This window comes from Vanellus vanellus (genome assembly GCF_965231255.1).
Source record: "Vanellus vanellus genome assembly, chromosome: 3".
Lineage (NCBI taxonomy): Eukaryota > Metazoa > Chordata > Aves > Charadriiformes > Charadriidae > Vanellus > Vanellus vanellus.
The window spans coordinates 73650588-73663100 of NC_138907.1; the positions used below are offsets into that span (position 1 = coordinate 73650588).

Consider the following 12513-nt stretch of genomic DNA (forward strand, 5'->3'; position numbering starts at 1 on the left):
TTACTATATGATTTCCATCTGCTAACGAAGCCAAACGATTAGAGCAGCTAGAAAAACTGCCTTAGTGGAACAAACACAGACAATGAATTTGAATAAATACACACGCAAAAAGACAATGCCAGGCTCAATCACTTGGCAATATTAAATGAGTTAGCTGCATAGGGCTATACCATTCAGCAGGAATGTTATACTGAGTTCCTGATCATCGCTTTCATTACTTCTGTAGACAATTTTGCTCTGGATTTTTTTGGACCAAGCCATCTTTCTTTTTTTGACAGCTCCTTTTCCAGACTATTCCATTGGCACCCTTTACATTGTGCTCTCGTTTGTACGGTCCGTATTCAACTGCAGGCCCGTTCAAACACCCTCCTCACCCCTCCTCACTTGTCCAGAAAATATTTTTCACGTATCCCTAATGCTTTCCCCATTCACTTCCCAAACCTATCTTACTGGCACAACAGATAGCTCCAACAAATTCTCTTTAGTCCACCACTACATTTTTAAACAGAATCAGAAAATGATTTCTGAAGTACAGTTTTAATACATATTTTTACGTGTGTAAAACAGAGTGCTTGATAGCATTTTGGAAATGCTGATATATAACAGGTGTCAAACATTATTCTAAATAAACCCCTGTGATGCACAGCAGTACGCTGGCCTATACGTCCTCTCACAAGCTAGCATGTTCAAAAAAGTAAAATCTATTTAAAAGTCACAGGGACTTGGCTTCCACAGTATCTAAATCAGTCCAAAGAAGGACATTTCTGGGACAGAACTTGTGAACATATAGACAATCCTACACTCAGAAGAATCGTTTTTAAACATAGTTCTCCAGAAAGATGCTACTAATACACATTTTAAACCTTTTGCAGAGCAAAGCATGTGGTGAAGTTTCCCCCTACACAATGTGAAATACCAAGACAGCGAAACGCTGCCTGAGCAATCTCTCCTTATATAAGAGCTGACATTTCCTCCACAGATTGGCCTTCATCACTACTGAAAAATGTCAATGGAGACAAAAGCTTAGAACACTTACGTTGTAATACATTTAAGCGCTTTGGCTGGAGCACAGCTGTATATTTTTGATGGTTCATTTTTTGCATGGAAATGAAGTCCTTGCTGTTTTGGAACACTTTATATTATTGTATCACAAGACTGTACTATAAGTGAATAACTTAAGCTTCAAAGTTGTTCCCAAATCATGAAAAGACCTGAAAATATTTGTAGTTCTTTTGCTCCATACAGCCCTTCCCTCCATACGCCAGAAGAGCCGAGTCAGGAAAGCACATGATATTTTTGCTCTTTTATTTTGCTTCTAATCCATGTGTTCTGTGAAGGTGAGTAAATAAAATGATTACAAAAAAATGAGTGGGTGAGAAATGTACTTAAACTCATTCACCTCCCACATCGCATCTCGACATGAAATCTCAAAGAAGGGAGGAATGGGCAGGAAAGGCACAAACACCCCTATGTAATGTATGTATACTGTCAAACAGAGGATCATTTGACAACACAGTATTACCAAAGTGTACTACAATGGATTTTTCACTTCGGAGGTCAGATTGGTTACCCAGGCCCAGTCACAAAGCAGTGGCAGGGCTGTGCTCTGCCACACAGCATTCCAGAGAGACAGCACCCCGAATTCCCTCCCTCCATCTCCTACTTCCAGTGGTTAAAAATTGGCTGCTATTGTTTTCTAACAATAGGTGAACTATTGAATTGCCTTGATCAGCAACTGGAATAGCAAGCTCTTCTTTGCTTGCATCTGAACTCTACTTAGCCTATGCAAGATGTAAAGCATACTACTATTTCCAAAGTATGTCCAAGTAAGACATACAGTCAAATCCAAAGCGATCCCTGAGCGTGTGCTTGTGGTGCCAGCGAGGCAGGTGTAAGAGGAGCATTCCCACAAAACCAGTTAGGAAGTGAAAAGTACTGATGTTTCTTTTTGCATGGCTTTTTGTACCACTGTCCTTGATATCTACTGATTCATTCTTTGCTAATGAAGATCTATTGGGGGTTTTTTAAGTTCATCCAATAAGTATTACTAGGTAATGTAAATATGTAACAAATGTTAATGGGGTATGTGTCTAAATTGCATTACTTATCGTTGTTCTGCAAAAGCCTTTACCCTTTGTTTTCTACAAAACAGTTTCAGAGAGGCACTTACCTTGTCTGACAGCCAGTGTTGTTGTGTAGACCAAGAATAGAAGGATATAATTGAGGAAGCTCTGAAAAACAGGTGTGTTGGCATGGAAATCTTCTGACAAATACTTGCTTGTGAGACCAATGCCACAGATAAGGAGGGAGAGTACCTGGCCAAGCGCCACAGACAGCAAGAGATCCCTGAAAGGAATGAGAAAAACACAGACATAAAACACCCGTCCTCCTTGCCAAGGAGGAAATGCTCATCCTCCTCCAGGAATCATGTTCAACAGTGCAGAGACACGGCAAGAAACGCGATGCTTTAGTCAATGAGGGATCTGCTGGGTGTAGCCGACATAACGTTTCCATTATTTCTGCTCTTATCACGGGCTTAAACATTGCCCAAACACACTAGCTTTTATTCACGTATTAAACAACAGCAGATGGTACATCTCGACCATTTAATTTCGCATTTCGCATTTCACAAAGGATAAATGGTAGTTTAAATCAACCAAAACACAGCACTGCTTCCTTCGAGCATCTTCCCTAACAGAAAGACCCAGGAGTATCACTCAGATAGAGCAGGAATCTGAGCTCTTCCAGGACTTAGTAGCCACAGAGAAAAAGCAGAGAAAGGATTGTATTGTGTTTCACCATCAACAAGAATTTACCATATAACTTCCTTCCCCTCATTTCATTTCCATTTCATCGTATAAACTATTCTTTCCATCTACTCTGCAAATATAGGCATCTTTTCTTTCATCTTTGTCACCGCTTACTTCCCCTTCTGTTTGGCGGGAGCAGGAGGTTCCATTTTTTCCCTTCCTGTCTCCTCCTGGTCCTTAAAAATGTATTTTCTGGTTTGGCTTCTTGCTTTCATCTGTTTTTCTTGACTTTGATCTCCAGTCTCCCCTGCATTCCCCTATTACAACGTTCCCCGTTCCCTCTCCCTACCTGTCTCTGATAGTTGCTCCTTTTGTGTGTGCTCCCTGTCTCCCTACAGTTTTCTCCTCTTTACTCAAGAAACTGCTATATCTGAAAGCCCACCTTTTTGCAGCGTGTATTATTTTTATATTCTTTCTTCAGTCTTCTCAGTGATATCCTTTTCCCTTCCAACTACCTTTATCTCTTTTACTCTTCTTGCAGTATTTACTATCTAACTGTACAGCCCAATTCAGACCGAACAATCCTGCTTTTCCAATTTTTGTCACAGGATCTCCTATACCTGCAGCACAGGAATATGCGTATTTTTAAATTACCCTTAAGAGGTTTCCCAGGTTCCCCCTGTGTCAGTACTTTCCTGCTGACCGGCCCTGCTCCACAGCTACACCTTCCCATGCAGAAGCATGAAATGCAAAAGTGTTGGCCTGGAAGAGGAGCAAGCACAACGACAGCGAGGGAGAGCGAAAGGATGTTGGAAGGCGATGTTTAGTCCAAGCCCGGCTGGCTGCTGCTGTCACTGTCACCAGCCCCCTGAAAAGAGGAGCTCTATGTCCCTGGGGGAACCCACGAAGGAGAGGGGAAGGCGGGAGAGGAGCACGGTCTGCAATGTCTCATTAGAGCTTGGTACAAGGAAAGGGAATTAGGCAATCCTAAGGGAGTGGAGGAAGGAGGGCAGTGGTCTGCTCAGCTGTACCAATATTTCATGTGTGTTCTCTTCTGCCAGACGGTTAAAAAAAAAATTGTTTCAAGGCTGCTTTGCTTTCCCTGACAGATTTCCCTGACCTCGGCTGTGCGTATTCGGCAGCAATGAGCATCTGTGCTCCCGCAACAACTTTCCTGGTAAACTCAAGTGTCAAATTTGTTTCCCTTTTTCTCATAAACAATCCTCCCACTAACGTGTCTCGGTGTCAGTCATGGCGTGATTCAACCAAACAGACACTGGAAAGCACGGGAGGCTGGGTAGTTATACTCAGCTAACATACCTTGCTGACAAACAGCCTGACACAGATAGTAAGAGAACAAACTTTATTGTGCTAAACCGCCTGTTTTGACGGGCGACTGCTAGATAAGTAGCAAGTAAGACTCCGCAACTGCTGCCTCCACTTTTACATTACTGACTCTACTATGAAACATAACCATGGGAAACAAACATACTCCACGGAGATGACATCTCAGACGATAATGTGAATGCTGCCAAAACTACGGATCCTCAGTTTCTGCCATTACCTGCTATGCTGTTGATGTGGGATAGGAAATTGGAATAGTGACTGCAATTTAAATCCACTTATTAATCTTGTAAACTTGTTTACAGTTCTTCATTTAGTTGGATAGTGTTTCCTACATCTTTCTCCTGCAATGAAGTTTCACATAGGGCTGTCCTCTTCCCTACTGCAGTTTTTGTGGTTTTATTTCATTAGTAAATTAAATGTGTGCAAATCTGTATCTCTAAACGTGTTGCCTGCTACATGGGATGCAGGTGGTTATTAGCTGTTCTCTGTATCTCAGCTATGCCCGTGAAAAAATGTTGTATTACATCCATTGTGGGACCGCATCTGTTCTGGAAAGAAGCATCTTGGATGCTGCTTAGATTAACAGAAAGTGATTTACAGAAAGCTAAGTATATCCTCACTTATGAACGGATTTTCCAAATAATATATTCCTTGCTCCATATGGCAGTTAGCTGTTGGGCATCACTAGCCATCACATTTTTTCAGTCAGGTCGGAAGTCTGATGAGGTCTTATAAAAGGCCTAACTTTTTTATCTCAGCTTTCTATATTCAGGCATGCCACCAGGCCTAACCAGTCAGTACTGACCTCTGTATTAAAAATCCAACCAACCAAAAACACCAGGTAATTTTTCAAGGCTCCATATAATGACTACAGCCTTCTCTGGAGTACATTTTGATTCTGTCGTTGCCATTTTGCAATTTATAAAACAGACATATTTTTTTCATAGATTATTCTTTTGAAAGTCATTCAACCACATCTACAAGTGGCAGTAAAGAGTTCAAGCAGCTGTCTACAGCCTTATGCATACATAGCCTATCCTCAGCTTGTATATTTTACATTTCATAAACATATAAATGAGAAAATAATTCAAGGTAATTAAAATTCTACGGTCCTCTTTCTAAGAAGTCATTTAGAATGTATTCTATGTCTTCCGTCAATTACAAAATATGTCAAAAATTCCATTCACTATTGTATTACTGAAGTCATCAATGAAGAAAAGAGTAATTAGGACTTCAGCAAAAACAGACATGGACAAGAATCAAGACTATGAACTTGAACACCTCCAATTCTGTACATAAAGGTTGGATGTGGATCAGAGTATAATCTCTGTAGCCTGAAATAGCCTTTAAGTAGAAATTATCTTTTGAATAATAACAGAATGTAAAAAATGCAGAAAACTACTTTGCAGAAGACCAGTGCAAGTAGTACTGTCAATGCCACCCGCTTTCAAAACGCTGACTGCATAAATGATATTGAATACCTACTGCTTGTCTCTGTTTTTTGCACACAATTGGTGTTTTTAATTATGTACGAAAACTCATTCTGAAATCAAGCTGTTGTGTTCCTCCTCCATTCAGAAATTACTTAAACATTTCACAGATGATATAGACATAGAGAGATACATCTCTTCTTTTATTATCTTGTCAGTGCAAAGAGTAGCATAAGTTAAATGTTTAAGCAGAACTAATTCAAACGTCCATGAAGTGCTCAGACTTCAAGCAAAGATGATCCATTTTACACAGTGTAGTTATTCCTAAGACTGTTCATGCCCACATTAACTCTCCTGCCATACCTAAAGATATGTCTACTACAGACATGAATGACACGTAGGGGCCCAGAAGGTTTGGTATGTTCCCCTCCTCTCATCAGTGTAAGTTGCAACAGACACTAACCACTACCATGGAAAACAGGTGAACTGAATAAATAAGAGAAACCAAAGCACAAGATCAACAAAATGCTGATTTTTTGCCTTGGGTGAATGGAATAGAACAACTCATCTCTCTCCAAGCAGAAAAGCAGAAACCAATCTTAAATTATTTGTTTTAATTAGTGACAATGTCAGCAGCAACAAAGAATAACAGAATGTTTGGATAACCCTAATAACCAGTGTAAGATGCCTGAATTGTACAGAAAATGCCTGATAGCATTTCATTTTCCCGGCCAACAATGATAAGAGTCTTAGCTCCTGAGCCTTTAATACCTGGATGAGAATAACAACATACCCGTTCTTTTTTAAGAAGAAGCAGCAAGCAAACATTGAAAAGAAGCTTTCAATGGCTGTAGAAAACCTACTACTTCCTTTAGACAGAGCAAAAAGCAACTAACTCACTGCTGTCATCTCTGGCACTCATTAGTATCTTTCCTAAATATCATAATACTGTTGAAATATGCATCACGCTCCTATCTGCAACACTTTCCCTGTTGGTTTCCATATCCTCCACTACTCAAAGACTGGCACAAAGGATTACTTCTTCCCTAAGCCTTTGGTCTGTCATGCTGGCTTCAATAGTACATTCATTCACTGAGGAAGCAACATTCATTCATATCTTGAAGAAAAGCTGTACGGTTTGAGTGCCTTCAAACAGAACACCAAAAAGAGTCTCACTACAAAAAGCTTTACAAAAGTGAGGTTTTCTGCCTTTCAGGGTCCGATTTCTCTTTAGTTGAGTGCTATTCTATTTCTTTACCTGTATTCTATGTAAATCAGAATAAAACAATTCTTCAAAAAAAACATTTTCCCTCACTAAGATCACCAGCATCTTCTCAAGTCAAGTTAAATCAGGGGAAGGTCTTCAGCTTGTCTTCTCTAAACTTTGATCTCATGAATGCATAGAATCATAGAATCATTTAGGTTGGAAAAGACCTTTAAGATCATCAAGTCCAACCATAAAGCTAGCACTGCCAAGTCCACCACTAAACCATGCCCCTAATTGCCACATCTACACAACTTTTAAATAATTCCAGGGATGGCAACTCCACCACTTCCCTGGGCAACCTGTTCCAATGCGTGATAATCCTGTCAGTGAAGACATTTTTCCTAACATCCAATCTAAACCTCCCCTGGCATAACTTGAGGCCATTTCCTCTCATCCTATCAACAGTCATTCAGTAATGCAGAGCAAATAGAAGACATTATTCTCCTGTAAACCACCAATTTAATGCCTGCTCCTTGAATTTTTTTGCTTGAATCAAAATCCTGCATTGGAACCAATCAAATTCATTTTACTGTAGCCACACTTGCTAGTTAATCTGTCCAGCACATCCTATTGAGTCAGATCACAGAATCACAGAATGGTCAAGGTTGGAAGGGACCTCTGGAGATCACCTAGTCCAACCCCCCTGCCAAAGCAGGTTCACCTACAGCAGGTTGGACAGGAATGCGTTCAGGAGGGTTTTGAATATCTCCAGAGTTGGAGACTCCACAACCTCCCTGGGCAGCCTGTTCCAGTGCTCTGCCACACTCAAAGTAAAGAAGTTTTTCTTTATGTTCAGACAGAATTTCCTGTGTTCCAGTTTGTGCCTGTTGCCTCTTGTCCTGTTGCTGGGCACCACTGAAAATAGTCTAGCCCCATCCTCTTGACACCCACCCTTTAGATACTGATAAGCATAGATAAGATACTCTCTGTCTTCTCCAGGCTAAACAGACCCAGGTCTCTCAGCTGTTCCTCATAAGAGAGGTGCTCCATTTCCTTGATCATCAAATGGGTATTTTGAAGTAAATAGTAGGTCACAATTACTCCTAAACCTCCAGGTGTCACACTGCTGGGCATGTATCTTGGGTTTTTCATGATATCCTAATAGAAATTAAACAATACTTCTTTATCACCTCTTTAGAAGTGAAGCCAGAAGACAAAGCCTCATCTTCACATTCGGAGCCATTTAATTCTGTTTAAATGCCTGGGATGGTAGCTGCTGTACATCATTTTTAGTTGCTCCTCCAGCACATGGAAATTTCTGCCACTTGAGTTTCTCCTTGTTTACCAGTCATCATAACGCCATAAACTTCCAAAGGCAGACATTCTCATATCAAAGAACTCTGAAGCTAGTGCTTGGTTCCCAGCACATATACACGGGCATGCTATAAAGTACTGAACAGCTATCCTCAGGTTCTCCTGCATTTTTCATAAAGTTAAAACTTTGACTATTAGTACATATCCATGTCCTCCCCAGAACATTAAAGCACCATTCACCACACAAAATCAACGTAGTCCAACATTCAGAAGTGGCCAAACCATCACAGCTGCTGTATGCTGGAGAATCAGTGACATGCAGAGGGTGGCCAAGTGATTTAAACATTCGGGTCTGTTTTATTCTGACACTAAATCCTGTTTTAAAGCACTCTCCATGTCAGTTTTCTTTTAACTTAATTGCTTTCCCTCCTCTCTTTTGTACTTTATTTGGTCTCTTTCCACTGATAGGTCCCCACTGCACCAGTTAAAGAGTACCTCAGAGGGTAAAGAACAGAGGCTACTGCTACTTTTAATCCCTAGCATGAGGTGTGTTAATCCTTCAGCATGCCACAGGCTCCAGCAGATGAGGGATTAGCAGTCTCTTTCCTGAGCCGAGATTTCACTAGAGGAACGCATCTGTAAAGGCTGCTCCACAGCACTGTTAGTGTGGGCCTGCAGGCAGGACCACGCTTTCTCCGTGATGGTAACGACTGCTATACAAAGTTATTGCTCCAAATGTTCCAAGCGTGTATTTATAAAAAGAAAAAAACAGACACACTTCATTTAGAGACTGATTACTGCTGTGCCATAGTGAAGCTGATGATGTCAGTTACAGCACTGTGATTTTGCCAAGCTTCTTCACTTGACTGCATTTTAGTGTGTTTCTATAAAAGTGCAAGGAAAAATAAAACAAGGTCTTAAAAACTTTCCTTTGATTCAAAGTGAGCTGAAGTTATGCCCCCATAAGAATCCAGTCAAATATATTTAAATGCTTAAAGGTTTATCTTAAACACCTATCGATAGAAATGTTAACACACATTACCATAGGAAAAGCAGTAACAGCACACATGTCGGAAGCCTCAAATACTAACAGCCCCACCCCCCGGGGATGTGGCTTCTTCCACTGTGAGTTCCTAAATTCCCACACCACACCACATTGAATAGTTGCTTAATGAGGACATGGACATTGCTTGCATATTTTGCCGTTCACACTTAATGCACACATAGGCAGCTTGTGAAAGAATAAATTAACAAGATTTGGTAAAGCTTTTATTCAGGACAATCAACTGAGCTCTCATTGAAAGCTAAAACTGCAGATTTTCTAATAGGTCTTATGCATATGGAGCCTCCTATTAGTCCTGCATTGCTCTGAAATCAATTGCATCTAGAGAACAAGATTCTACACTAATTTTGCACAGACACGTTTCTTATTTTCCCATTATTCTGACATGTCTGTTACACTGGGGAGAAATTCTACAGGTTAGTACATGCAACCCTTCCCTCTTCTGCTTCTCTCAATAAGGTAAGGATTACAGCAAGTATCTTCAATTAATGCGTTAAAGCTGCACGCTGCTTTAGAGCAATTTACAGAAGTAGTCACAACACTCTACAAGAAAATGTCTATAGCACTAAAGAGCAACCAAGTCCCCCCACATATCTACTGATAATAACACCATTGGCATATGTACCACATTTATTCTATTAGTCAACTACTCCCATAGTGTACGTTCTTCACGATCATTCTAGATGATGTCTCAAGAAAATATAATGGTCTTGAAGGTTCTTTTAATATTCTTGCAAGGAAGAACAAACCAACCTAAAATATCTTCAGAATATAGGCGTCAAGCCATCATTGAACAGTGAAATACCAAAGCCTGAATCCCAGCTAAACCCATATACTGCATTAGAATGTGAATAACTCTCATAACAAATCAGAGAGTGAAACCCACGCAACACCAAGCCTATCCATCACTTAATTCCTACTGAGTCATTATTTTGAAATCTTCAGTTGCAGTTAAATGATGTATAGGCTTTGTACTTGATCTCAGCACAAAGGGTGAATTTTCTACACGGTGGGTTGCAGAGCACCTCAAGCTCCCACTGATGCTCAGAAGAAATGCAGATTCTCTGCAGTATCTTGAGAGGATTAGCTCTTCATTTTCCCAATATGACCACTTTAATCTCTTTATGAGAGGACAGCACTGTGGACTCCATGCATCTCAAATCTACAGGCTGGTCTGAAAAGCTCCAGGTCTTGACACCGTAGGCCTAATTTTTGAAGAAAAGCCAGAAGAAGAGTAAAATGCTACCCACAAGCTCCTCATTTGCTTTCTGCTCTGTGCCTCAACTAAGCTAAAAAATAGTTGTGGGTTGTTTTTTTTTTGGACCAAGGCTTTGAGCCCTTTCAGGTGGGCCAAAAGTACAAAATTCGTTCGTTCCTTCTGACTGCAGTTAAAAGTCTGTATGCCTTAAGCTGGGGAGAGAAGAGGAGCTCTGCGCCATCTTGCTCTCCTCACCCTCACCCTTCCCACCTGCCCAGATCCTTCACTGCCTCCTTATTCCCGCTGCGGCTCTGGACCAAACCTTCGAGATATTTCCTCAGTGGAGCAAAGCTCCGTATTGCACGGTATTGGCTGTATCTGCATGTTCCCAGTTATCCATGATGTTTCTGTAACAAGTCATTGACTTGGACAGGCCCCACAAGAGGGAAGTGGGGTTGCTTTTCCCTTTGGAGGCCCCAGGGAGATGGCTGTGGGAGGCCCAGGCAGGGCGAGGAGAGTCACGGTGCGAAGCTGAGGGCTGCAGCCCATGCCACATCCCAGGGACAGCCCTGAGGAGCAGGGGTGGGACAGGCAGACCTGGCCCCACGGCTGGTGCTGGAGAAGCCCCGGCAGTCACCACATTGACTGGAAGGACACACTGGGCAAGGGGAGAGCTGCACGTGTTTCTTATCCTTCACCTTTTGCTTTCCTAGTTGCTTTGAGGTTTTTCTATTTAAAGCAATTAAGGTTCTAATTACTATTCAAATACAACTTGAATTTAAGATCCTTTTGGGGACCTCACTAAAATTCAAGTTCTAGGTACTTCCACCCCAAAGCTGCGGCTGACTCTGGCTCTGCTGCTTTTAAGTGACAGCTTGCAGGACCAGCACAGATTGCTGCCTTTCCATAAAAACAAAGCAGAATCATATTCAGCAAGTCTTGGGAGACTCTGGAAAGGTTTCTTAAGATGAGATCTTACCTAATAAATTTCCCAATTCTTGTGTATTGCCAATTACTGCAATTCTTGAAAATGGGTTTCATTTATGATAAGGTTTTTTCACTGGCTTCACACACCCCCACCCACACCTGCACACCCACACATGCTCACAAATATGTATGTTTTACAATTCTTTGACAACAATGGAACTGGAATTCTTTAAAGACTATTCTTACACAGATAAAACTTACCCCTCCACTAAATATTTAGCAATATACTGCTGTGACAATCTGCTGCACTATCAGTGCAAAGAAGGCACTTTTTTTTTTTTTTTAATAAGAAATACATTTGAAAACAGCAAAGGAAAGTGAGGTTACAAAATGTCCATGCTACTATCTTGATGGATGCTAGTGGTAAATCATTACAGGCAAACTGGAGGCAGGAGTGTCTGTTGGCAGCTTCATCCTACCTGTGAGCTAACAAAGAAAAAAAAGAAAGTTTATCCTAAAAACATATCTACATTTTGAAACAGCCAGCTTCCTTCCAATCAGCAATTTCCTGGTGCTTTTTCAGCTACGAATCACAGGATTTGGAGCACCATAGGCTTTTTCTCTTTTGGAATGATGGGCTCTCCACATACAATTCTTGGCAACTTCCCAATTTAGGGAGCACTGGATAGACTGAGAATATTCTAATCTTTCTGATGAAATAAAAAATATAATTATAGATGACCATGCGATAGAAGAATTGCATTTCAGTTTATTTTGGCTGAATAAACTGACTGAAGGTAGTTGCAACTCATAAATTTTTATAAATTGTCACTGTCTACCCAAGTATGACTAGAGACTTTAAGACTCCAAGATCTAAAGATTTGATCTAGATTAGAATAATTCATGACAGAATTAACTTTCCACATAAGAGCTTACAAAACTAGTTACAAACACTAATTAAGGAATGCGGTACTTTTAAACAAGTAAGTCTTCTTCCATATTTTTCCAGAAATTAATTCAGAAAGTGAGGCTTCCAGTCTTAGAAATAGAATAAGGGACTCAAATAAGGATTAAGAGTGAGCTGTAATTTCTCAGGCTAGAAATCCATATGAAATATGACAGCTGCTGAAAATATTACATTTTAGCCTATGAAAACTAGGCAGTCATTGGGCTCCTGATCACCATTATTTTTACAATTCAAGAATAAAGCACACGAATAGATGTCTTTTTATGAGATAGATACTTGTTCTAACTCTGTTCCAAATGAACCAGTTTTA

The 12513-nt window shown here is 40.6% G+C and overlaps 1 protein-coding gene across 1 annotated transcript in view; it reads right to left on the reverse strand.

Annotated features, from left to right (window-relative positions):
• Positions 1-12513, reverse strand: part of SLC35F1 (solute carrier family 35 member F1) — a gene marked incomplete at both ends in the record, with an annotated part of 248154 nt that overhangs the window by 101431 nt on the left and 134210 nt on the right. Inside the window, one exon of the mRNA XM_082480362.1 lies at positions 2171-2346. Coding sequence (XP_082336488.1) covers positions 2171-2346 — 176 coding nt within the window. The remainder of the gene's footprint in view (positions 1-2170; positions 2347-12513) is intronic.